General features: G+C 35.9%; 1 protein-coding gene across 1 annotated transcript in view; it reads left to right on the forward strand.

Annotated features, from left to right (window-relative positions):
• The window catches only part of GALNTL6 (polypeptide N-acetylgalactosaminyltransferase like 6), a 471,163-nt gene that overhangs the window by 151,884 nt on the left and 293,558 nt on the right, over positions 1–25,721 (forward strand). Inside the window, exon 2 of the mRNA XM_062622433.1 lies at positions 13,542–13,650. Coding sequence (XP_062478417.1) covers positions 13,542–13,650 — 109 coding nt within the window. The remainder of the gene's footprint in view (positions 1–13,541; positions 13,651–25,721) is intronic.

Consider the following 25,721-nt stretch of genomic DNA (forward strand, 5'->3'; position numbering starts at 1 on the left):
ACAGTTCAGAGATAATTTACAAATTACTATTGAGCTGTTAATATTTCATTTATGGTATACGTGCAAAACCATTGTATATCAGAGTGATAATATGTCATTTAGAAGTGAAAATATTCCAGTTAAATGGATGCTATGTATTCAGAATATGCTATGCGAGCCATCATATGCACCATAATAACTCTGATTTTACAGAAATTCATTTTTAAATACAGCCTGGATACACAATTGGCTGAAGGTACACAATTGTAATTTCTATATAAAGTTAGAAAGATCTATGACTTTCATTTTTGGGTTTTACCTGTAGAACATCTGGTATAGAATTTTGCCTCACTATATTTCTGTCAGATGTGCTAGACTATGCCTCCAAATACTGAATGTCTCCCAGGTAGGTTTTTATTATGTAACAAGAATTTTTTCTCATCGGGGTGGAGAAAAGGATTATCTGCTTTTATACCTGTAGGGAGGTGTTGTGTGTATGAATAAAATGGTAGAGGTAGAAAAGTCAATTACAAATATATGAAAATAAGCTGTCACTTGGTTGGCCTATGATCTTTTGCTTTCCTATTCATCCTTACATATTTCTTTCCTTGTATTTTGGGTATGCTGGCATGCAAATGGTGCGTATTACCTTATTATCTTTATGTGTAGTCACTGTGCTTGTGTTTTTGAATTATTATGTTAAAACCTGTAGGCATGGAAGTCTCCAGGACTGGAGACATGGGAGAAACAAGGTACATCAGGATGCAGCTATTACAGCGATTTTGTTTGTGTGTATGAATTCTTCATTTTAAGGCTTGTTAGCCTCCTCTACATGTTGTTCATAAGTCACTCAAGAGATGTCTGTAGGCTCTCAGTTTGAGCATTACTTTCTTAGGAATACATACATGAATAGGATTCATGTATTTAATTACTTTCCATTTCTTTGTGTTTTGCATGAAAATTCTGCTTGTGGAAATGTGTATACATTTCTTAATAGCCCTTTTGAAAGCAGGTTTACTTGAGTCTCTGTTGTATGTTCTGGTTTTATGGTAGTTCTGTGGGTTTGACCTTTATTAGCTTCCCTTGTGAACTTTCTTTCTCTGTATATGAGCTAAGTGATAGCTCTCTGATGTTTCACTTTAATGTCTTTGTACCTGAGATCTCATTAATGTTTAATATTCATGGATAAAAAGGGAAATTTAATGTCGCCATGGAATCTAATATATATATTAAACTGACAATTTAATGTGTTTCCTTTTTGGCTCTTCCCCAGACCCAAGACATTTTAAAGTTCAGGTTTTTTTGAGCATGGAAATATCCAGCTAAGAGAAAAAGGGGACTAATAATATTAATCCCTGTAATTGTAACAGTCATCAGTAAAAAGTCAGTTTTGAAAGAACAGCTACTTCATGGTCCTAGCTAAGATAATATATTTTTTCTCTGTGTCTACATGATAGTAATGGTCCTGGTTGTAGAGAGAATTGGCCTTTAAGGGAGCCCTAGAGTTTGCCTTAGAGCCACTGAAGTGTAGCTGTATATCAGCTCTGCTGGGGAATATAAGGATACTGAGTTCAGCCAAGGTAGCACAGAGGGAATAAGAGTGTTTTATGTTTATGCATAGAGACTTAGCAAAGGCAGAACAGAGACTCTCCTAAGTTCTCAGCCAGAAGGCCTGGTGAGAGCTAACCTGTAGGAAGATGTGAGCCTGCTGCGATGAAAGCCTCTGCAAGGGCTGGGGTTAACCAGTACTGCAGCTGTGACCCAGCAGGAGGCTGGCAGGACGGGCTGTTGTCTTGAGTTTACTAGAAAACCTGCTCTCAGAGGAGGGGGTTACGGAAGTGGTCTGTAAAACCATGCTCTAGCACCTTTTCCAGGGGGGAGGCTGTGGAAATTGCATTACCATTTCTCTGCCTGCCATGGTTTCTTTGCAGAACTTACTTGGCTATTGAGCACAGTCTTTTTGTGAATTCTACAGTGCAATGCCACAGCAGGGTCTCAAGTACAAGATGCTCAGATATAGTAAGTAACATTAACATTCTCAGACTTAAATGCTGATATCAGTAGGAGCCTATGAAAATTAGGCTGCTTATATTAATATAAGTAAACACAAATTTAAATGCCTAGCTCTGGACATGGGTTGTAGTTCTTAGAAGACTAAATGGCATCTTTAATTAGCTCAAATAATGAACACACACTAGAGAAGAATTATTATCTTGCATTTTAAAGACTTTTACAAAATCTATAAAAGGTATGTAGCAAAGGTGGGTGGATATAGATTCTTCTCCTGAAAGAATTGTGGTAATTAATTTTAATGTCAGTCTTGAGTTTTGTTTTTTTCTATTTTAAATAAGGATTTTATTTTTAATAACTTTCCACATAGCTCCAGACCTATCAATTTGGTGTCTATATACGACACGGGAGAAAAAAGTCTGAGAAAAAAACGAAGGTCAAATCCTTGAAGCTACATTTGAGTTAACAGTAGCTTACCCTGTTCAATGATGTGTAACCTTCAATTCCTACCAAAAGAGTGGGAGACAAGGAATTAGAAATTAAAACTCTGTGTATCAATCAAAGCTGTTCACCTTACTTTAATATGCTATTCACATTCAGGCTGTTGATAAAAATAGATTTAACTAATCACAGTACTCTGTTTAGTGAAATATAGTGTGATTGGTTTTGTAATTGAAAACTATTGGCATAAAATGGAAAGGTCAGCTTAAATGGCATTAGGCAGAGAAGATCACCTGTTTGTCCAATTTCAAAGTTTTTCGTTCAGAGGAAAGAAATGAAGTCATTGTAGGAATTTGAAATAGTTCATTAAAACTCCTCATAAGTCTTCTGTCCTTCCACTCCTTTTGCTATTTTCCCACCTGAGGAACAGTTTCTGTGCATACCTGAATTCTTTAAATATGCTGTCACTGCCCGGGGAAAAATCAGCATTCATTCACCCCCACAAGCAGAAGTACAAAACCTGGTAGATCATCATTCCTAGTAGTTTGGTAATTTTAAGTGTAAGAATCTCATTGATTAGTAGCTTTTCAGGTTTGTGTTGTAATTTAATCTTCACTGCCGTAATTATGCATAAACATTTCAGTCACTTCTCCACTTTAAGAGAATTCACTGCTGCTTCATAAATTAGGATGAGGTTGGTTTGAAAGTATGAAGTATATGAATGCACAACATGGGTATGTTATTACATTGTCAGTGAGGGAAAAACATATTGTAATAAATAATTTTTCTTATTTTCAGGAAATGGTCACCTTGAGGTACTTAGTTCTTTGTCCAGTTAGTATTAATGTTTCTTGTTGGTTTGTTTGGGGTTTTTTAATAAGCAATTTGTACTTGCTATTCTTAGTCTTATCCAATTACTGACAAAGCAATACTGTTCTCTTCAAAGTTTCATATACTCTCAGGGTCAGCAACAAGAGCTGAGAAGAAACTTGAAAAACTAAGAGCATTTAGTCTAGAGGAGGATAATTTTCATGTCCATGAAATGTAGCTGCTGGAAAGGAAATATGTTATTCCTTTCCCTGGTGAAAAGAACAAAGAAATAAAAGGCTTAAATTACAGCAACTAATGCAGGTTAGGTGAAAGAGGAAGTTTTCTAATTGCAAGGATAATGAAGTATCGAAGTAGACTGCCTTGAGAGATTGTACAATCTCTGCTATTAGAGGTCTTCAAGGGCAGATTAGGTAGATACTTCAGGGAAGTAATTTAGGCATACCCACTCCTGACTTGAGTTGGGGCAAGATTATGTTTCAGAAGACATTCCAGATACATTTTTACGATTCTGAGACTGATTGTTGAATTTCACACAATAAAACATGGCTTAAAACTTTCTGTAGTATTGAATTTATTTCTGGTGTTTCAACAAAAATGGGCATGACAGGGCAGCAACAGGAGCTACCATAATATCTTAGTATTAAGATTAGTCAGACCTCCTTCAGTATTAATTAACCTATTCTTGCAATTAAATGGATTCAGGAGAGCAAATTCTTCTCTATTTTAGTATGTTAAGGCATTCGTTGTGTGTTGTTGTTCTGTTGGTAGAAAGCAAGAGTGAAAACCTTTCTTACATGAAAGGAGTATACTAAACAATGTTATTTTGTCAAATCTCCCTCAGTTTATTTTTAGAGATTCACCTATGAAAGGGTATTTGTGTGCAAATAGCTTGACTTAACCACACTCAGAAGAAAGGAAATAAATTATTGTGGGGATGAGTATGAGACTGAGAAGGGAACAAGCATGGTGTTAAGTAACATTCAGAAAGCATGATGAGACCAAAAAAAATCAAGGACCTTGGAAGAGGCCTTCTTGTCAGCTTCATATTTTCTTAAGAAAGCTGGACAAGAATATAAACCTGTCAGTTACGTTTAATTGGCTTTCTTTCTACAGCAGTCTGTGGAGTTTGTTTGAAAATCTCCTAGGGAATAGGAATTACTATTGAATGCCCACATAAGGAAAGAATTGTTTGAGAGACTGAGTAATGATATATACATTGTAGTATCAAAAGCGTCCTGATAAGGGCTGGCACTTGCATTTGGGCAGATTAGTTTGGTTCAGGGTCTTCTTTAAAGTGTAAGGTAATAATTCTTCAGCAGTGTGGATTTATTACTTTAGTTAATTATGTTTTCTTTAATCCAATGTAATCTAACCTGCAAATTCCAAAATTGGGTATTAGTGATGCATTCAATTGGTGTGCTTTAATACCAGTTCTTGAACTGATGGATGTTTTTGCAGGAAAGACGACTTCTAATAGTAACAGCATTACATTCGTGGTGGGGTTTTTTTGGGGTTTTTTTTTTTTGCACTATGGGGTGCTCAGCAAGATGGTAAAATGTTTTCCTCCTCCATATTGGCATTGCCAAAAACTTGAGTATTCTGCAAATCAGTGCATTTGGAACATGAATTCTGTTGTGGCATTGATCAGCAAACAACTTGAGAAATACTGTTTAACCAAATCAGTAGTTTCCTTCTGCTGTTTGTAAAAATGTTTGGTTACTGTATTTAACCTGTATGTGGAGGCTGTTTCATAGTGTGGTAATTTATCTGTAGAGATTAGAATTTAAAGCTCATTAAAACTATCATTTAAAAAATCTATTACCTTTCTACTGTATCAATTAAAAATCTATTCATAAAAGGCTCTTAGCTTTTACAGATACTCTAAGAGGTCAGATGAAGTTTTAGCTTATACTGCAGTCAAAAAATACAGAATACACTCTCATTGGTACAGAAACTATTTTTTCATAGCAATTTTTCATATGTAGAAAGTTTGGCTAAAGTTAGTTTCCGTGTCTGCCCTTCCTCTTGCAATGTTTCTTGAGTTTCTGTTCACCAAGTTGGAAGTAAGACAAATGAAAATGGAACATAAAGAAAAGACTGGTTTAGGTGTTTTAGTTATTGAACAAATGCCATCAGTTTACACAAGCAGGTAGAAAGACATGGGAGTTGCTCACTCGGAGGAATCTTCTTGTTACCCCTTTAGACTAGACCCTACCTCCTGTCCTACAGTCAGTTGAAATTGTGATATTTAGGAAGCCAAGGTTCACTGCTGGACTTCATAGGTCACCTTTGGCAATTCATGGTGTTTCAGGTCAACAGGTCCCAATTCCTCTGGAATTTTATCCCCTATCTGTGAAACTAGTACTACTCTTCTCCTCCTCCAAGGAAACTGGCGCATCTGTCTTCTGGGGAGAAGCTGAGGGAGATGAGCCTGTTTAGCCTGAAAAGTACAAGGTGTTTATAGGCATCATACCAGTGGATATAAATATCTGTCTGTGGGGAGGAAAGAAGACAGAGCCAGACCTTTCTAGTAGTGCTGAGGGAAACGACAAAAGGCAATAGGCACTGAAATACAGAAAAATATGTTTGGACGTACTGTGATGTGCCCAGGATAGAAACTTGGTGCTATTCTGTCCCACTCCGCTGTATTCTTTTGGGGATTGCCTGTATTACCTGAGTCATTCTTAAAAGTCAGGAAATACAAATGTCAACTTTCTGGTTACTTCTCTTTTATAGTGATTAGAGATGCCAGCATGTAACTCATAGTTCATATGACAAACTAACTGAAATTACCCTGGTTCTTTCACTGTGGTGATAATGGACATTCTGGAAATGTGTGATGTTAAAAGAAACAAGTAATTTTTTGAGGATAGTTTCAAAATACATCAGAGTTGCAAAGCACAGAACTTCCCTTGGGGTATCTATCACCTGATATAGTAAACATAGTAGGAGTCTGTGAATCCTTTTCCTCATAACTTGTAAAGTACGTGTGTTTAAAATTCTACATCCTGAATGGCAGTGCATACTGCAAGCTCTTAATCTGTGAATGATGGATGCAAGACAGTATCTGAGTTAAAGAAGCTGTTCGTCTTCTTGTACCAATATATATTATTACACAGCTGTAATCTTCCATAATTTGCCATGATAAATCACAACTTCTCAGCATGCAAATGCATCCTTAGAGGGTTTGTATTCACCCAGTGCTCCAGCACTCATACGCTGGGTCAATAGGAAATTGCAATGTTTTTAAAACTCTTATTTTAACTTAGGTTTTTTTTTTTTCTGCAGATTTGTGACTTTAGCAATATAATTGTAGTGCAGCAATAACAGCTTTTATACCTGTTTATTAAAATCTTAGTAATTAAATGCCTTGGGAGCTTGGCATTTTCTAAATAACATTATTAAAAGCTTTAATTTGGAATTGATGACACAATGCTACTGGATTGTCCATGATATTCTAGAAACTAAAAGCACAGAAAGTCTGATGTGTTTCAAATATGAAATAACCTTGAGTCATTCAAATGTCGCAGACTAAATCAAGTGCTGCCCTTTTTTTGATGTGCTGGGCTAATTATTTCTACTAATGTAAATGTCAGAGCAATGAACACTTATTTGCTCTGGCATAACAAATAAATGGCACAAGAAATCTGAGCATATGCAGAAATTCATCATGTCCCCAACTCTCTATTATATTGCTTCAAGCCAAGGTTTTAGATAACAATTCAGGTTTGTGTTTTAAAAAATGTTCTAAAGTTGCTTAAAAATATAATTAAATTCTTTTTTTTTTTTATTCTTTTAGAAAGATTCTGAGCATTAGAGCCTTTGCCACCTTCTCTTGATAGCAGATAGTAGTTCTCTTTATTTTACCAAACAACCTTTGCTTCATCTTCCATGCCTTCCAACCTAATGAGGATATCCAGATTTACAGCAGTTATTTCTTTAAACTACATGGGAGGGTGGCACTGTGGCATGAGGTCCCCCAGGCATTGCTTTGGTACTCTTGTCTCTCCAGTTCTTCCTGATTGTCTCCTGTATGTCCCTCAAGTGCCGCTCTGATGGCCAGCAGTTTTGACAGACAGTGACTAGCAAGCAGCGGTGCAGGACAGACTGAATATCGAGAGGCAGGTGTGCTGGTGGTCAGGGCTCCACTGTCCATCCACCCCAGCGTGCCCCTGCACTCACTGCAGCCACTGCTCCTCTCCTAGTGGGACAGCATCCCAGAGAAGGATCCTGAGAAACAAGTAGCATGAGGGTTCAAAACTATCAGCTGGTATTTTCAGTCTTTACATGCTCCTGGTATTTTTGGGAAAGATCATGGTGGATCCAAATTACTATGTGTGATTTTATGGTGATGGAAACTTCACAGGTCCCTAAGGACTGTATTGTACCTATTTGCTCTGCATAATACTTATACGGAGATCTCAGTTGCATTGGCAGTTCAGACAAAAGACCTTTTCTGGTTTTTAGTCTAACACTAAAGAGATACAAGAAAGAAAAGCTACCCAAGCGACATCCAAAGCTTAAGCATAAAGACATAAAGATTTGATAGTGTGATGTTTGGATTTTAGCCATTTTCTATAGATCGGGCTGCCTTATATCAAGCACATCTTTAGCGGAAATAATATTTTGATTTTCATCTCTAGTATCCTCAGTCAGTCACTGCACCAGAATGGATTTTTCTTGTGTTTGTGTAAGTGGGAGAGCACTTCAAGTTTAGATTTGGATACTGTAGTGCTAGTATCTCACTTTGATGGTTTCATGCTAAAATTCAGCCTAAACAGAAAGAGGGGGAATCTTTCAAAATGAGTAGTTTTCATGATCATTCCAACTCCTGGGGAAAAGCTTTATGAGAAAGTCTGTCTTCCTATGCTTGTGATAATATTAGAACCGAAATCTGGGAAATGCCCACATTGTGATTTTGCAGCTGATTTATAATAAACTTATGGTGATATATCTGATGGCACCACTCTTTGAAAAATGCTCCTCAAATATAATCTGATAAAGGAATGAATTAAATTGCTTAGTGGGTTCTGGGTTTGTTTATTATTATTATTGTCTTGTTGGACCGGAGTAGTTGGTCAGAGCTTAGAGTCCTGAAACCTCTCTGTTTTAGGAGGATGCAAGCAAAATAGTGGATTATCTGTTTTACACGACACTGTTTACAAACACTATACAGAATCTTTTACTTCAAGAACAGGGGAGAATCAAACAGCAGCTGTTTTCATGTTTCTCTTGAAACATCCCTGAAGGTGTCTAATGTCAGTACTTTAGCACCTTCCTTCCCCTTTTCCTGAGCAGGATCAAGTGCTTATGTTCTAGGCAAGATTATTTCCTAAAATAAATTAAACAATTGGAAGTGATTATGCTGATCAGCGTATGCTTTGTTAATGCAGTATTTGATTGTATGTTGGTGTTTAGTAACCTCAGGCTAAAAGCGAATCTGTAATTATCTCTTCTTTTTAGAAAGGTGCATTTCCATTGATATATCATCTTCCTTTGCCTGAGTCCCTTCTAATTGTCTGCCTCCACAGAGTGAAATTAAAAATAAATGAGTTGTTCAATGAAGGCACTTGTTTCTGAGTTCAAGCTTTCAAATGTCAAAGCAGAGAAGAGGGTGGGTTATTTTTCCTTCTGAGGGATCCAATAGTCTGTGAGTGAGTTTTTGATGATTGCACTATTTTGGAGGCTTATCATATTCTCTGTAATTGAACCATATGTTGAGTCTTCTTTGGAGGAGAAGGGGCTTCAGTCTGTGTAGTGCTGTATCAGTCTTGCATCCCAAAAGGTTTGAGGTTAATGTGAAAATGAAATAGTAAGGCAGATGCTGTATGTAATGTTGCTGTAGGTGGCTAATCCCTTTTGGACTGAAACACTTAAAAATGTTCAACTCACAGCTGCATACTACATGTAACAAATGACTGGATGATAAATTGTTGTAGGATTTTTTTGACAGCCAGTCAAATTCCAGCTGTCTGTACGCAGAGTGGTATTTGCTGTTATAATAGTGTTGCAATGATAAAAGTGGTTCTTGACTTCCAGAGGCTGTGAGCTGTAGAGGAAACTGCACGATTTTGTGGGTGACTTACAGATATGTTTTGGAGGGGAAAACCCTGAGTATGTTTCAGCTCATCAGCTGTGCTGGTTTCTCCTTCCTGCATATTTCTATATCACTAAAATATACATACAAACATTATTACATGTTAGGGTGAGGTGCCTGGGGGAGTTAGGTGTGCCTGTGCCTTCTCCTTTCTCATACTTTGGTTTCCACTGGAAAGAAGCTCTACTACATTTGTTAAGAGGAACCATAATGTTCTCCAATCATACTTCTCATTTCTTAGGCCTTCACATATACCAAAAAGAGTACCTCTTGCAATTCCAGGCACATGCAGAACCAACACTTTACACCAGTGTTGCTGCTGTTTAAATATAAGGGAACCCAGAATGTGCAAATAGCAAACGTAGTCTCCATAATACTTTGTCTCCCATGTCCTATGCCTCAGTAATTTACTTAGACACAAATTGATAATCCATGATAAATTTTTCTTTTATGGTCTGGAACCAAGCTTATTTGATTATTTGTTTAAATGTCTAAACCAAATGTTGTTCTGAAGTCATAAGGTAGCATAAAATTAATCATTTTTGGTCTGGCTGTTTATACATTACCTTTAAAATGAATAATTCCTCTTGTTGCTTTCTTTGCATTTCTACTAATGCAGTGTGATTAATTTTATTTCAGCTTAGCTCATCAGCTTATGGTTAAGTGTGTGATCAGCAAGAATTCAGAATCAGAATCTGTTAGCACATTTGATCTTGTGAAGTGACTTCCTATTCACCTACTCAGAATTTCTGAGATTGACCGTAGAGGTTGGGATGTGGTTTCTGGGCTTTCTTGTGTGTACTTACAACTAGCAACACTATATTGGTTATTATCTAGCCATTGCAGGTAATCCTAGCCTGTATATAACAAAATCAGAGTTTGTTCTAGTTTGACATAAAATGGCGTAATTTATCAATATATCCAAAACAGAGCAGATAAAGAAAAGTAGAGAGTATGTAGGGAGAAGACAAGGCTAGAATAAGATGTACATTTATATATTTATTTGTTTATTTAAGCTGCTTTGCTTACTTGCCAGCTAGAAATGTTCTAGAAATGGGGGCCTTTCCAGTCATTGTCATCTGGAAGGAGGAGGTATGTGAGCATAGAGTTTTACCATGTAGCCTTTTAGCAGTTTTAAAAACATTCCAGAAATTGTGTTTCGAAATGCAATTTGTTTACCCTTAGGCAAAAGTGAACTGGAGGGACCAGTTTTCTCAGGTGCTTTTGTATCTTGTTAAGCAATAGAGTAACATTAAAAAACTAAAATTAAAAAAATAAAAAATTTAAAAAAAAAAGTCCTTCAGTTGCTGACAAGGGAGATACTTAGTTGAGGGACTGAAGGCACTTCTGGTTTCTTCAGAGCTTTAGAAGTTTCACTGTAAAACCTCTTGCTCTTTCCAGAGAGTATAGCTTTGGAACTCTGAATCCCTTCATAAGCCCTGTTTCATGCTCACTGCAGAACTAGAACTAGTGTATACACAGGGTGAATTTCATGTTCAGTCCTTCTAAAAGCCACAATATGCACTCCCCATACAACACTTAGGAAACCACTTTGTGAGGGCATTGTATTTCATTCCCCCCTACACTGAAAGGACGTTAGATCTGAAGGATCACCATGGTATTGATTGCTCTTAACAGTATATATTTTGATGGGAGAGAGGTAAGGAATGTATTTAAAAGAATAAACAAACCCAAAACAATCTAAACAAAACTCTTTTAGTCACTAAGCAGGGACTTATGAGGGCTCTGAAGCTATGTTTTCTGGATTTGTTAGTTTTGGATTTCCTCTTAGGGCAATGTAACCTATCCAACATATCATCCACAGCAAGGCTTCAGTTAGCTTTTTGTATATTACATGATATTTGGATTTATATTTATCATTTTGTTAGATTAATTTTGGTGGATGTATTTATTTAACTATATTATGCTTGCATGAGGGCCCCCTGGTACATTAGACTTGTAAATGTTATCAGGTAAAGTAACTACAAGTAATTAATATTTTTTAAGACTAATGGCATCAAAATGCAAATAGGCAACAGAAAACCAGCTGTAAACTCCACTACTCGGCTTTCTTTCAGCGTGCTGCAAACTTGGCATTTGCATCACTATTTTTAGGGAAAGAAGCCAGCACAGGAACAAAGGGTCACAAAAGTAAAGTTTATCCTGCTCTTGATAGGATAGTTTTGGCAGTCTTGAATTTTTGAGACCTACTGATTCATGCCAGCTGTACCAATATTGACAAGTTATAGAAGTTTAATTGAAGCCTATCTGTCTGGGGCTGACTTTTAGAGAACCAGTTAGAGCTTCAGAGTGGATGATTTTAGAAATTTGGGTTCAAAAATCATGGTTACCACTGGCATTCTATGTTGTACCTTATACTTCTGACTTTAAGAAAAAAACAATTTCATATTACTATTAGAATATTAGCATTATTTGAACTCAAGAATTATTGACATTAATGAGTTCATTTCAAGGATGTGGAAGGTTAGATATTTTGATAACATAGTATAGTTGTATCAGGATATCTTTAGCTCTTCTTCAGTTCTTCCATGTGTGAACCTCTGAACTGTATTATATTAAAACAAGACAGCAGTGTTGTCTTGGAGTATGTCTGCAGAATTTGTAATAGAGGAATAAGGACAGGCTGGATCGCATTTTGGTGATGTGCAACATTAGTACCTTTAACATTAAACTAAAGAAAGTGGGTCATGCTAGCCGAATGTGGTGATTTTTTCTCAGTAACTCAGGGATTTATTGGACAGCACCGAGCTCACAGCACTTTGCTCTGAAAATCCAACATTCTCAGAAATATCAACTGATCCAAAGGATTACTCGTACCCTTTGCTTGGAGGTAACCAGCCACGCCTGGCATTCCTCACTTCCTGCTTACAACTCTGAAAGCCTTCAAACCCCAGTGTTAAGGATGGCTTGCCTTCCAGACCCATATCATGTACTTTGGCAAACATTTATCTGTCTTAAAAAGATAAACCCTAACTGAAAATAATTGGACAACTTCACTTGAAGCTGTCAAGTATCATCCTGTTTTGTGCAACGTCAATGAAAGAAGATGGGTGAGTCCAATATTTGTTAGGCTTACACACTTCATACATAAAGTTCAGAGCATCACTCTTACATATGCGTAAGGTTATTATGGAACTTTCAGTATTTCCTAGTAGAAGGCTGATCAAATGTTGCTTCCCTGGAACTGCTTTTCAAGTGTGTTGTCATATACCCTTTGACAACAGTATTATAACATGCATTGTACATATGCTTTTTGTTCTGAACAACTTACTAGTTCAAACCTAGAATTAACAGAACTAGAGTCTTCATGTTACTCCTAGGCAGCAATGAATTGCTTCTTTACTTTCTTCAGCACATATATGGTACATCATCTTTGCTTGATAAAATTTTCTCAAGTTCTTCATGCATCTTTTATAGATTAAGCATTTAGAAAATGGCTAACTTCTGCAGCTTCGTACTACTTCCTATGGATCTAAATTTTGTACTTCAAATGTACTTCTGATGGTAATTTTCTAATTTATTTTTCTAAAATCCCAGCATTTTGCAGAAAGAAGAAAGGAAAGCTCTAGAAAGATAAATTTGATTAGAAGTGAAAAGCAGTTCTTAGGTTTACACAAGAAGCTGGGGTCTGGAAAGGGGAAGTCAATGTACCAACTGCATGTTGCACGGGGTTCGTTTGCTGGGTATTTTTTAGGGGGGGTGGGTTTGTTTGCTTTTTTCTCTTATGATGAAGAAAGATTTACAGGATATAAGAGTGCTTTGAGGGTGTCTACTGTTTTGTCTCTGATGCGGTGAGCTTGCCCTTATATGAATAACAATAACTCATCTTTAGCTATAAAAACAAAAACAAACAAAACTTATTTAGTGGTCCATTTAACATCTGTGAGCTTCTTGCCAAACCATCATAGCAGGACACTGCTGGAAAGAGAAGTGTTAAGCATGAATTGTTTGACATATTTTGATTAATGTTTGTCAAGAACTAAATTTGTGGTTTTCTCACACTGTTTAGGAAAATAGCTTCATTTATCACAGTACAGTTTCAATATTTGCATTGGATAAACTGAACGTTTTATTTACTTGTGTCATATTGTAAGTGTTTTTCTGTAATAATGCAAACATATAAGCATGTATACATTTATTTGTTTGTTTTCTGTTTTTATAGACAATTCCATTGGGGCTCGGAGATGGACAGCTCTTTATCTGGACTGATGGCTTAAAAAGGAAGGACTGGCATGATTATGAAAGCATTCAAAAAGATGCTATGCGTTCAGGTATACCTAAATTCAGAGCAAATTTAAGTGGTTTATTCATTCTTTCTCCATATGGTTCTTTATTGTTTTAAGTCAGCTAAAAAAGCATTCCTAACAGCCTTTCTTCGATTGCAGCATGACACAAGGACATAATGTCCTGAACTGAGGGGTCAGACCAACCACAAATAGTTTATCTCTGAAAATAGGCAAGTGCAAATAAAAAGAATGTGTTTCATGCTAATAGCTATGTCATGATTTTACAGGGAAATCAGCAAAAATATTATTATAACAGTATTTTTTGTGTTGAAATCAGTTGTTATACTGTGACCAAATAGAAGCAAAAGTGTCAGTTTCCAAAGGGGTGTATATCACAGCTGAAGCTAAGTTGTCCTTAAATCACTGGATAAAACCTGAATCCAGTCCCTATAACTGCCAAGAACATCCAAGGTTATGTTACAAACAAATTTTGACCCTTTTCACCATTATCGAGCCCAAATCCTTTAGTTTTGCTAAAGCTACTTCGCTTCATTCTGACAGTCTAAAATTATTTGAAAATGAGAGGAAATTCTATTTGTAGATACACTGAAGGGCACTTTGTTACAGCGAGTAATGTAATTTTAATGTACCTTCATGTGCTGTATGCCATATGTGCAAAGAAAGGTTTATGTTCTTTCTGTCATCAGAACATGTTCAGATTTGAATTTTTCTTTTATAATATAATTTACAGTTATTCAACATGAGATGAATTAAATTAAAAGGAAAGAAAGGAAACAGCAGCTGAATTGCACCTTAATCAGTGCCTGAAAGTCATTATTTTACAAAGGCCAATCTGCTATTCTAAAATAAATTATGCTGTCTTGATCCCACTGTCAGAAGACAGCCAACACCGCCCCCAAAATGCCTCTATAACTGAATCCAGTTGACAGATTCATAAGACTTAGTAAGTACTTGATTTTGCAGTAGCCTGAACCAGTAAAATATTGCAAGTATAGGTTAATTTTGTAAACCATTTTTCTCTTTCTCTTAAATCTCTTTGATCACTGTCGTGGTTTAAGCGCAGCCAAAAACTCAGAACATCGGTGTGTTATCAGTGTTGTTTTCAGGCTAAAGTAAAAAACAAAGCACTGTACCAGCTACTAAGGAGGAAAAATGACTGCTACAGCTGAACCCAGGACATCACTAACTAAAAAATTATCCTTCCTTCCTACATGATCTTAGGAGGAAAAAAGGTCGGAAGGGGGATTAAGTTATTGTAGATGTTTTAGGAGTTGTCAGATCAATGTTAATTGTGTTCCAAATTGCTAAGTCTAAAATGACGAATATCTAGACAGAATATACAAAATAGAAGCAGCATGTCTGTATAAGCATGCATATATGTAGTGAATATCAGAATGCAGATTTTTGAGGGATGTGCACTGATGCTTTGGCAATGTACTTTTGATTCCTGTCATGTCGATCCCATATATTTTGGAAAATAAACAGTAATACTTATGATTATCTAATGGATAGCTGTAGCACTGGCAATGTAATGCAAGCCACTGCATGGAGTGGACTAAAAAATTAGTAAAAAATGTTATGTAGCTTTATAATTCCCAGTCCTACTCTTTACATTATAACTGTAGAAGAATGCCCTAGTGATTTTTCTTTTTTTCTTCCAGTAAACTTCTGGTTTTGGTAATAACAATAATACTTAAAATATTCTGACTTGTTTATATTTTCTTTGGCTTCCTGGTGATAGTGTTTGCTGAGGTTTAGCATTTAAGAAATCTTTAATGATTTCCATGTCATTATTATTAATTAGATTTCCTTTTTTTCTTTGAAGATCACACCGCAGTAATGCAAATGCAAAGCTGAAGTATCTCAGTGCACACTTTTGGAACATACTATATAATTTCTGTCCCGAATAACAAAGCAAAATATAGCTGAAAACAACTTTTAGTTAAAAATCAATCTGAAGACATGAAATAACACCAGTGAAAGGGCTTTTCAGGGCATTTCAGGAAAGGCAGTCAATGCTTATTACACAGAAAAGGAGTGGAGACTTTCTCAAATTCAGTATATGTTTAACTGTAAAGCTTACAGTATTTAAGAACTGGGCATAAGAATTTCATAAATCTAATTATGGAGAGGTGCTAGCTTCATGGCTATTTCTTCTGTTTCAAGGCCAAATATTTTGACCCCCTTTTATTCCACCAAATTAAACCCAATATTCCTGAATTTGTGGTCTCTCCTCAATGGAAATCATTGATTGGTTTAAAGCTAAAGAGAAAAGCCATTTGTTGGAGCATCTGAGGTTCAAGTGTATGCTCACAGTGTTTCTACCATTAGTTCACATTCTGTAAGCATGATAATGGTACTTGAGAAGGAATTAAGTAAATAACAGAGTGGCAAAGCTTTGCATTTAGCCAAAACATAATTGATATTCAAAGACTCTTGCAGAGACAGAGGCTTCATTAACTGGTGCTACTTTTTCAGCTTCTAACTTAGATGGAATTTGCTCATGGTGTAGATCGTTCTAAGGCTGGTTTCCTTCAGCTGGATTTGCTGAAGTCCTTTTGAGTGGAGGACACCTCTGTGGTCTTCCCACCTGAGAAGACAAGGGATGGTGCAATCACACTGTAGCTATTGCTTGTTGTCACTCTCCTGTCAGTGATGGTCTAAATCTGCCCAGTGTGTCCACTATTGCTGCACACAGTTTTGTTTAACATTCCTTTATAGCTTAGAGTCCCACTCTCTAGGATGTCAGTTTTACAGCAGAAGACACATTAACTAGTTGCTACACATGCAATCTGAAGACTTGTGATACATATTCATGGTGGGTATTTCTTAGGATGAGGTGCTTACTTTTGGAAAATACATATTTTGTTTTTTAAGAATAGAAGAAGCGAATCTGAAGCTGTTTCACATAGCAAAGTCCAGGCAAGACTCTTCAAGTGTGCATAAAATTACGTCTAGACGTGGACATCAGATCATCTTTTTTTAGTGGCCTTGTGGATTGTTACTCTGTTCTCAACACAGAAACAATGTACTCTTAGGTGAGATATATTTATATATGTATGTATTTGTGTGTATATATATATTTATATATTCGAATGCTAATGACATTGGAGAAAGAAATAAACTCGTCAATGAGGTAGGTACACCAGTGTGATATATCACAGGTGGTATGGCCTGTAATTAAGGCAGCAGCCTGGAAGTCTGTAAATTTAAGTATAGTTTCCACTTTACTCACAGGTATTTAATTTTCTCTGTGACTCAATTTTTTTGAAAGAGAACACTTTCAGGCTCTGTTAAGAATGTTGTAGGATATTGTTTCATGCTGGTGGAGAAAATGCAAAGCAGTCTTTGGAGTCATAACTCCTAGCTAATTTGTCCAACAGCATATTTTTTCTGTACCCTAGTAAAAATCTGTAAATTAGCATGTGATGTGGGACTGCACTGCTGTTAGTTTCGCTTATCACAGCGTGGCCCAGTGGGCTACACGCAGGTTTTTCTGAGATACTGCCATGATCTTACTGATGCTGTTTCACAGATGCACAAGACAGCAATTGTCTCCTACACCTATGCCCATCTGTATCTTGTGTAACAGAATACCTACTTTATAGCCACTGCTGAAAGGAAGTTATCATCCAGACTGCTTGGATTTTCTTCTCTGACTTCAAACCATGTGTCATTTTGATTTAGAAAAACAAACAAAACCCAAACAACCCAACTCTACATTCAACAACTTGCATTTTCTGAAATTTAGTGGACACAGAGGTGGGTTAAAAATTCCCCACTGATAGATCTGCAGATACAGGTTAATTGTATATTTTTGTATACTATCATGTTTACTGTTGCTTTTTTGAGTTAGGAAAAGTACCAGAACTAATTCTCTAATACAAATTAATTTGCTATTTTACTTGCAGCTTATTTCTTTTTCGCCACGACTTGAATGCAATTTCAATATTTTCAATCCCAAGGAATGAAAATAAGATTTTCAAAACAGCTCTAAGAATTTTATTTGGTTAATTTTGATACAAGAATGCAAGAAGCCCATAAAGGGAATGTGCTGTTGGGTTGCAAAAGTACTAATAGATATACTGATGGTAGAATAGGGAAGATAGCCAATTTGTTGCCAGTTACCCAAGCCCTGATTTCCTCAAAGGCAGAAAGGAGACCTTAATGATTTGTATTAAATATACTGCTCATCAGTACAGAATAGACATGAATGAAAATTATTTAATTCAGCTAACCCAATTGCTTACATTTTTCTCTGAGTATTATTCTGTCATAACCTCAAAGCCAAATGCAGGAAAAGGAATGCAAAAGTTGACCTTAAAAAAACCTGTGATTCCCAACTAAACAGTTGGGATAGATACTTCAGGAGAGAAAAAAATAAAAAAAGAGGTTTAATTGTTTAAATTTTCTGAATTAAGCCCTAAAGTTGAGCAGATATTACAATGGAGCGGGAGGGAACAGAATAAGCTAATCAGAGAAAATGACTTTATTGGAGCTGATATGTCATGCCATCTTCTGACAAGAAATCAGCATTTAAAATAAGAGCTGTTTCTATTAATTTATTTTCCTCTGGGAATTCAACTGATGACATTCTCTGATGAAGAATATGCTTAATTTGCATTAAAAAATATGAGAATACAAACAAAATGCAAATCTTAAATCTGCCAATTTTTGTTTGTGTAAGTAGTAAACAATGTCATATCTGTATCAGAAGAGCATTCTTGCATTTCAGTTCATAGTTGTGAGTGCAAGATTTTGTAGTAAAATGTAAATGCAGATTGTGTAGTAATAACTCAGGTCGCTACTGGTATGCTTATTTGTCCAGCTACAGCAGTGCTGTATCAGGGCAGTGTAAATCTGCCTGTATTTTTTGATAGCGAACCTGGACGCTGAAGCTCCTGATACTGCTGTTTATCAGCTACTGACTTGGCAATTTCTTCAGAGGTTGCATCAGAGGTTTCCCTGCTTCCCTTTGTTGGCTGGTGAGGACTCTGAGGACATGTCTATCAAGATGCTCATTTCAGGAGCATTGGAAACTGCTGTGGCACCTGTGGCCGCTGATTTTCCAGGCTTTCTGTTCAGAACTAGGAGTTTGAGATCCCTGAATGCTCCTTTGAGGGATGCGGTTCACAGGAGAGAGCCATGAAAGCCTAAGGTAGTAATTCAGAAGTACCCATGAGAAGAAATTCTGTAGATTTCACCTCTATCTTTATGTCCTGGGTGGTAAGACTAAAAGTCCTAGAGAATCAGTCAATGTCATTGTTACTCCATTTCTGAAAGTTATTGTATGTATTTTCCTCAAGAAATTCTCAGATGTATGTGCTCATCAATTACAAGTAATAGCAGTAATGATGAATTGCAGCCCTTCTCAGATAAGAGGAAGGATTCAAATGTATAATTCTTGGGCTTTTAAGAAGTACAGATTGAATGTTTATATTTAAATATGGTGCTATTTCTGATCACAAAAAGCTATTTCTAACTACAAGTATAGCATTCTCATTGTAAAATATTGCAACGGGGGAACAAGAGGAATAGAAAAATGAAAACTTTCCAGCTGAGCAGACATGACTGAAAACAAAAAGTAAGGTTTAATTTCTGAAAAATGTTTTATCAATTCTATTAATGAAATTAATAGCCTATAAACTGATGTAGAAAAATTGCCTACTGCAAGTTCTGTAGTGTTTTTTTGTTTCTTTGTTTGTTTTCAATTTCCATTCTTTAAATACTTTTTGGAGGTATTTTTTGCATCTTGCATATGTATGCCAAAATGATTACGTTCCATGAGGGATATTGAAAGTGCAGTGTAATTGAAAGCAAGTTTCTGAGAGAACAGGTAAGGACTTGTGTTTATAGCACTAAATATAAGTTTATAAAAACTTCTGTCTTCAAAATAAATTGGTTGGGGAACTGATAAAGTGACTTCCAAGATGTGGCTATTAATACTTTTGTTTGACTATTGAGCCATTTTTCTCCTATATGCTAATAAGATCCCAGAGGAAAAAAACTTTTAGAATGCACTGTATCACCCAATGGTTATCCCAGCAGCTTTAGAGTCATTAGCAGTCTTTGTTCCTCCTATTTGTATATTTAAGTACCATGGGGAAACCTTGTGTGGACAGAAGGAATTTCCTATATTCAGTATAGCCTTTGCCATTCTGCTTCTTCAAAATGTTACCTTGACAAGGAGAAGGGGATTTTAAAGATCTTGACCTTTACATGCCTCAGTGCAAGCATTTCATAAAGCTTAGTTCTATAAACAGACAGTATGTTCTATAGTTCTACAAACAAACATTCATACAGATTAGTTCTATAAACAAACTAAACAGACACTGAAAAAGAAATTATATGTGTGTGATGAAAATGGAAATAGAATGTAACTCTGTCTTGGGGTGGAATGTTAAAAGTAGGAAAAAGAATCAAGAGTGCTCTTGTACAGCAATAAAAAGTAGGGACCACCTGAGCCACCTGAGATTTGACTTCTCTGTGACCTAAAGAAATTGTGCAACGATGATTTCTTTTTTAACCCATCCCTTCTGTTCAAGAAATTTTGAGAATAAAGTGGAGTAGAGTAATTCTGGCAAACTGGCGTGGTTAATCCTTATCATTTTGAACTGTGCCCACTCTTCAATTCAGAAGAACTTGTCAAAGCAATGCCTAGTCTCAAAGTGCCTCTAGAAGATATGCGGCAGCATCATACAGATAGTAACATTAAATTTATTTCTCTATTAGTTACACAAAAATTAGCTCTGTGATACAGCTAAATGTAATAAAAGTTGTGCAGGGAAAGAAGCGCATATTAAAATATTGATTTACTTATCCCATATGTCAGATGGGATTATATATACTGGGAATTCTGTCATCATCATATATTAAACAAATTTGATAACTTTAATTTAAGCCTCTGAACTTGCAACTCCTGTAGAAAGAATTTAAGAACTTGCAATATAATTGGAACTGTAGTGGTAGCCAAGGTCTCAGTAAACAATCATAACTTAGTTGTTCATAGCATTAATCATGAATATGCTTAATGGAGTTTACAATGTATTGTTTTGTAAAAGGAGAAAATGTTCATCAGTTAATGCAAATCTGACATGACTAAAAAGATTCAAAAATGTAATGTTAATCATTGCTTGTCAAGGAGATGGCATGCAAAGGATATATAATATGAAAGATAGTTACAGTCTACTGCAGTTACATAAAGTGTTTAACATATTAAAACACCATTGCCCTGTAAATATAAAGTGCTGTAGACTATGGTCTAATTCTACCACTCTTACTCAAGCTTAATGGTCTGAATGTCATTTTGAAAACAGTGAGAGCAGTTTGGTGCCAGGTGCCAAATACAAATAAACGTATTATACTCTCAAATATTGATTGGTAAAGAGATTTTTCAATGATGCCTTCTCCAGAAGTTTAAAGCCTGATATCTAGAAAATACAGGTTGGTTTGTTGGTTTTTTCACAAGTGCTTAAGTTTTCCCCTGGACGACTACAAATGTCAGATTGTGGAATGGCATTTTACAGAATTACTGAAGTGGTAGTTTTGGGTTAGTACACACCCCCACTCAGTCACAACTTCCAACCAAATTTACACTGCTCAGAAGAAGGCAGGAAGTGTAAGGCTGTGGCTGTAATAGCATTTGTCTCTGTCAGAAAACTGTTCACATGCTAGAACTAATTCTTGCCACTTAAATCTCCCTGTAAAAAGGAGTTTGTGTGGCTGTAAGTCACAGTCAAGCTTTCTTTTTAATGCACAAATGACTCTGTGGTGTCAGTACTCACAGCAAAGATTTGAGTCCCTTGTGGTTGAAGTTAGCTAAATTCTTTCCCTGTTCTTCCCTGCCCCTACCTTTGAAAACTTATCAGTGATACCACCTAAATGTAATTGGTAAGCTAATTTTTAAGGACTACCTGATAGGCCAAGGAAGGGGGAACAGAATTTGTAATACACCCCTTTGACTCATTAATTAGAGCACTGAAAGTGATCTTCAGTGTATCCTTCTGTACTGGGCACTGGTATGTTGAGTTTTACCATGACAGTAAGAAAGAAAATTATAATTTCAGTATCAGCAAAAAAGGTCATCAGAAAGAGAGAGATTTAGTGATTCTCTAAAAATTATTCTATCCGGGTAGTCTTCTGAAACATGTGGCTCATTTGCAGGGAGTTTGAAATGAATGAATTGCTGAGAGACTTTCCGACTAGATCTATCCGTGTGGAAGGAGGAGGACAGCATTATAGACCATTTAGGTTGAGTCAGTTGTCTGTTGCGATAGGTGTAAAAATGACCAAGTTAGAGCAATTAGTGCTTGACTCACTGGCACAAAGAAACATTGTTTTCTTTTGTATGCCAGTTTTGAAGTGTTGCTTCTTTTTGCTATGAAAATTCCAATTCAAAGAAGAAGAGGGAAATGAATCCTAACAAAACTGTGGCAAAAGAGCTGGAACAAGTACTTGACAGCAATTATAGCATATCAAGACCATATTCTTCAATTCAGAAGCAAAGACAAAAGAGAATTTTTCCTTACTATTTTTGTGTCTTTTTTTAAGTTTAAAACATGGAATAAGCTTCTGTCAATGAGCTTTAAAGACTATTTCTTTTAAAGATTTAATTAAGACAGTCCTTTAACCTGAATCCAAGTCAAATGACCCGTAAGAGGAACTTCAGTTTTAAAGATTAGCCAAACAATTGACCAAGGCTCTTTAGGAGGTCTAATTGCATAATACTTGAGGGAATTTGCTATCAGCATAGTATACCAGTGTCACATGTTACCTGTACTCTAGTCAGTAATCTTGCATGTTACAGATGTGGAATAATTATGATGATAATCATAAGCACTCCATTCCAAAGAAATTAGAAATCTCTTTACACTTTAAAATTCACCAGTTGCCTTCCATTGCATTGCAACTGTAAAGATTCCTCAAAGATGATATATAATGTATTGTTGTATGATACTAGCTGTGTGCTTCTATTTGACTAGATATTGTAAACTTTTTTCATTTATAGAAAATGCAGTTAAGAAGATTACATAGTTACATTTGTCAACACAAATTTGAATATTTTTTAGCCTTTTGCCCTTCAAAAGGCCAACAAGATTTTTGGATTTAACAATTGTTCCTTAAAAAAACCCAGTGAACTGTGCCTACTTTCATGTCATAGCTTTTTTTCTTCTGAGTGTATGAATTAACCCCACAAGTAAAGTGAATGTCTAGTATAGTTATCTCAATAAAGGTTATGACTGAAATATGTGGAAAGTGACTTTCTTTTCTTTCCTGTTTTCATTAAACAAGGCTGACAGAGAAAAATTATTGGACTGGTGAAACAATTTGTCTGACATCTAGTCAATATATGTGAAAAAGCAAAGATATATGATTGTTTTGCTATAATTTTCCATATAGATACTAGCTCATCAAATGATGTAGTGGTGTGATATCTGGGAGAATCCGTCCTCCTTCTAACAAAGGAAAGTAAAAAAATCCCCACATTTTTGAGAGTGGCATTTTGTTCTGCCAACATGCATCAAAGTTCTGCTGTCTACAAGCTGGAAACAAACTTTTTTAGGCAATCTTAATTAAAAGTCCTGCAAGTGATGTTGTTTGTAATGTGAATAGTAAGACTTGCCAGGAAATTCAGTGGAAAAACAAACAAACAAACTGATTATATATACATATATATATATATATATATATATATAAGTTGCATTATCAGTGTTCTTAATTCATGGAGATAGCCTTGCTTTTGGTATCCCTTAGTTAATTTACTCTTAAAAAAGGTTTATGTTTTTACATTTTTAAATGATAGCTGAATCAATTTCAGGTTACCCTGACTGTTACTTCTATTTCATATGCTAATTAATTGGGTGTTTTGGAAACTTTGCTCAATGTATATGATACTACTGATACTAGTTGCTCCTTTGTAAGGCAACTTGCAAAAGACGAGACCGATCCTGAAGCCCTGATCATGAAGCACAAGTACTGGTGTATAAATCAGAGAAGCAATACTCTCCAGAGCGCAAGTTAGAATCATAGAATTGCGGACACTAAAAGGATGCCAATTCCTTTGTCCTACCAGCACTGATGGTTCCCCTGTGATCTGCTTACCTGCTGTTTGGGGAAAAGGCTATTCTTGTTACTGAAAACTTCAAGTCACTCTTGAGAGATTTTTAGGTTAGAGATTAATCTAATTTTAATATTGTCACATGAAAATTAAAAGAAGCCCTGAACTAAATAATGTATTAATTTATTTGGGGGTTTTCTATATTTTTGGTCCCAGCCTTTGCTAATGCAGTTATACTGGGAAGAAATCCAAACTTCACATGCTTGAGAAAGAAGAGTGAAAACTGTGAGCTGTTAAAGTTCTAGAGAGCTGACATTTTAATTAGCTGCTACTAATCAGTAAGTTATGCAAGTTACTAACATATTGTCACTTCAGCATGGTATTTAAATGACTTTTTCCCCCCTGGCTTATACAACCATCAAAGTTTTTTAAAGTTCATAATAAACTGTGATACAGACCATGTTTTCATCTGTTTTGGGTTCTTTTCTGAGAAATCTGAAGTTTTACATGGAAGTTAGGAAACCGTGAGGATTTCTTGGCAATGTCATATACTCAAGTAACATTTTTTCATTTAATGTCTGTTTTATTTAGTGGATAAGAATTACACATATTAAAAATGCTAATAAAGGTACTGATAAAACAATAGATTCTTGGCTACAGTTTTGGCCAACTGGTGTAGTTCAGTTCAGACCTTTCATTTGAGGGAAGCTTAAGAACTAAGTTTTGGAGCTACATCCCTGTTTTGAGAAGGTCCTTTGATGCTAATCCTTGAGGGTAGCTGTCTCTCTAGATGCCTGGATGAGCAGTTTGTTTTCAAGTATTTCTTGGTCAACTGATACAAACGAAATGGAAAAGAGAGAAGAAAAGGAATTGGTTGGAAGATTCCTCTGCTTAGTGTAAGATGTGAATGTACCATGTAGGAATGTTTTTTATATTCATCTATTTTTTTTTAGCAACCACTTTTACAGGCATATTGAAGGATAGATTCTTTCAATAAGCTTAAGTATATTCCATGCATTTTCACATGCCATCGTCTGGATAATGAATCTATTGTAAAGGAAGTGAGTTCATTGCTAGTGATTTATGTCAGTAACAGCTGACAAAAAGTGAAACTTTTTTCTATCTGTGATAAAATGAGGAAGTATAGTTTTGGTTCACAAATGGGATTTTCTTAATTAATGTTCTTACTTATTTTAATTAAGTTTTGGGGGCTTTATAAGATTTTGAAAAAGCCTGTAATTTTAGCAGTTTGCTTTTCAAAATGTATTTTTGATTTGTTTCAACCCAGACACCAACAAAATGAAAAACAAAATAAAAATCAGCTGGTTTTGTTTGGCTGAATATAAACACAAGGTTTTGGCAAATTAACTTTTTCCAAAAAGTTCCCAATGGGTATATGTGGATTCCTGCTGACATGTACATGTTGCTCTGAAATAAATATTTAGTTGTATTCTGTAAGTGATGAGTTGTCCTTTTAAATAGAAAAGATTTTAAACTAACTCATTGAAAATCTGCTCAGTTCATGGCTGAAGATTTTCTGAGTCTCCACACCTGCCTCTGCTTGATTCCACAGCATATATTGACAGGAAATTTTGGTTGGCTTTAATATAGGAAATCTCAAATTTGTATCAGGGATATGAAAAAAGGCTGGCATTAATTTGACACTTTTCATTGAGAGAGAGGGTGAATCAATGGCAAGGGAGGAAGAGGGCTGTGCAGAGCTGTGCTTATAGCGGGGATGTATTAAGTGTAGTTCTCCTTACCACAGGAGTCTCCTTACCATAGGAAAATCTTTTATCATTTCAAAGATAGAATGTGTTTTAAACCACAAAATGAATGATAAAAGGCAATATGAATGATTGTAGCATTAGTAGTGTGTTATAAGAAGAGGGAAAGGCAGTCACTGGGAAGCGTGGTAGCAGTGAGTATATGCAGCATTGAAACAGTTTTCAGAAGAGTAGTGTGTCTGATTTGCCAAATGAAAACATAAAAAGGAGAAGGGTTTTGAAGTTCAAAGTGCCACTTTGGACGTGGTAGA

This window comes from Pezoporus occidentalis, unplaced genomic scaffold (assembly GCF_034315485.1).
Source record: "Pezoporus occidentalis ecotype Australia unplaced genomic scaffold, CSIRO_AGI_Poc_V1 ctg1, whole genome shotgun sequence".
Classification (NCBI taxonomy): domain Eukaryota; kingdom Metazoa; phylum Chordata; class Aves; order Psittaciformes; family Psittacidae; genus Pezoporus; species Pezoporus occidentalis.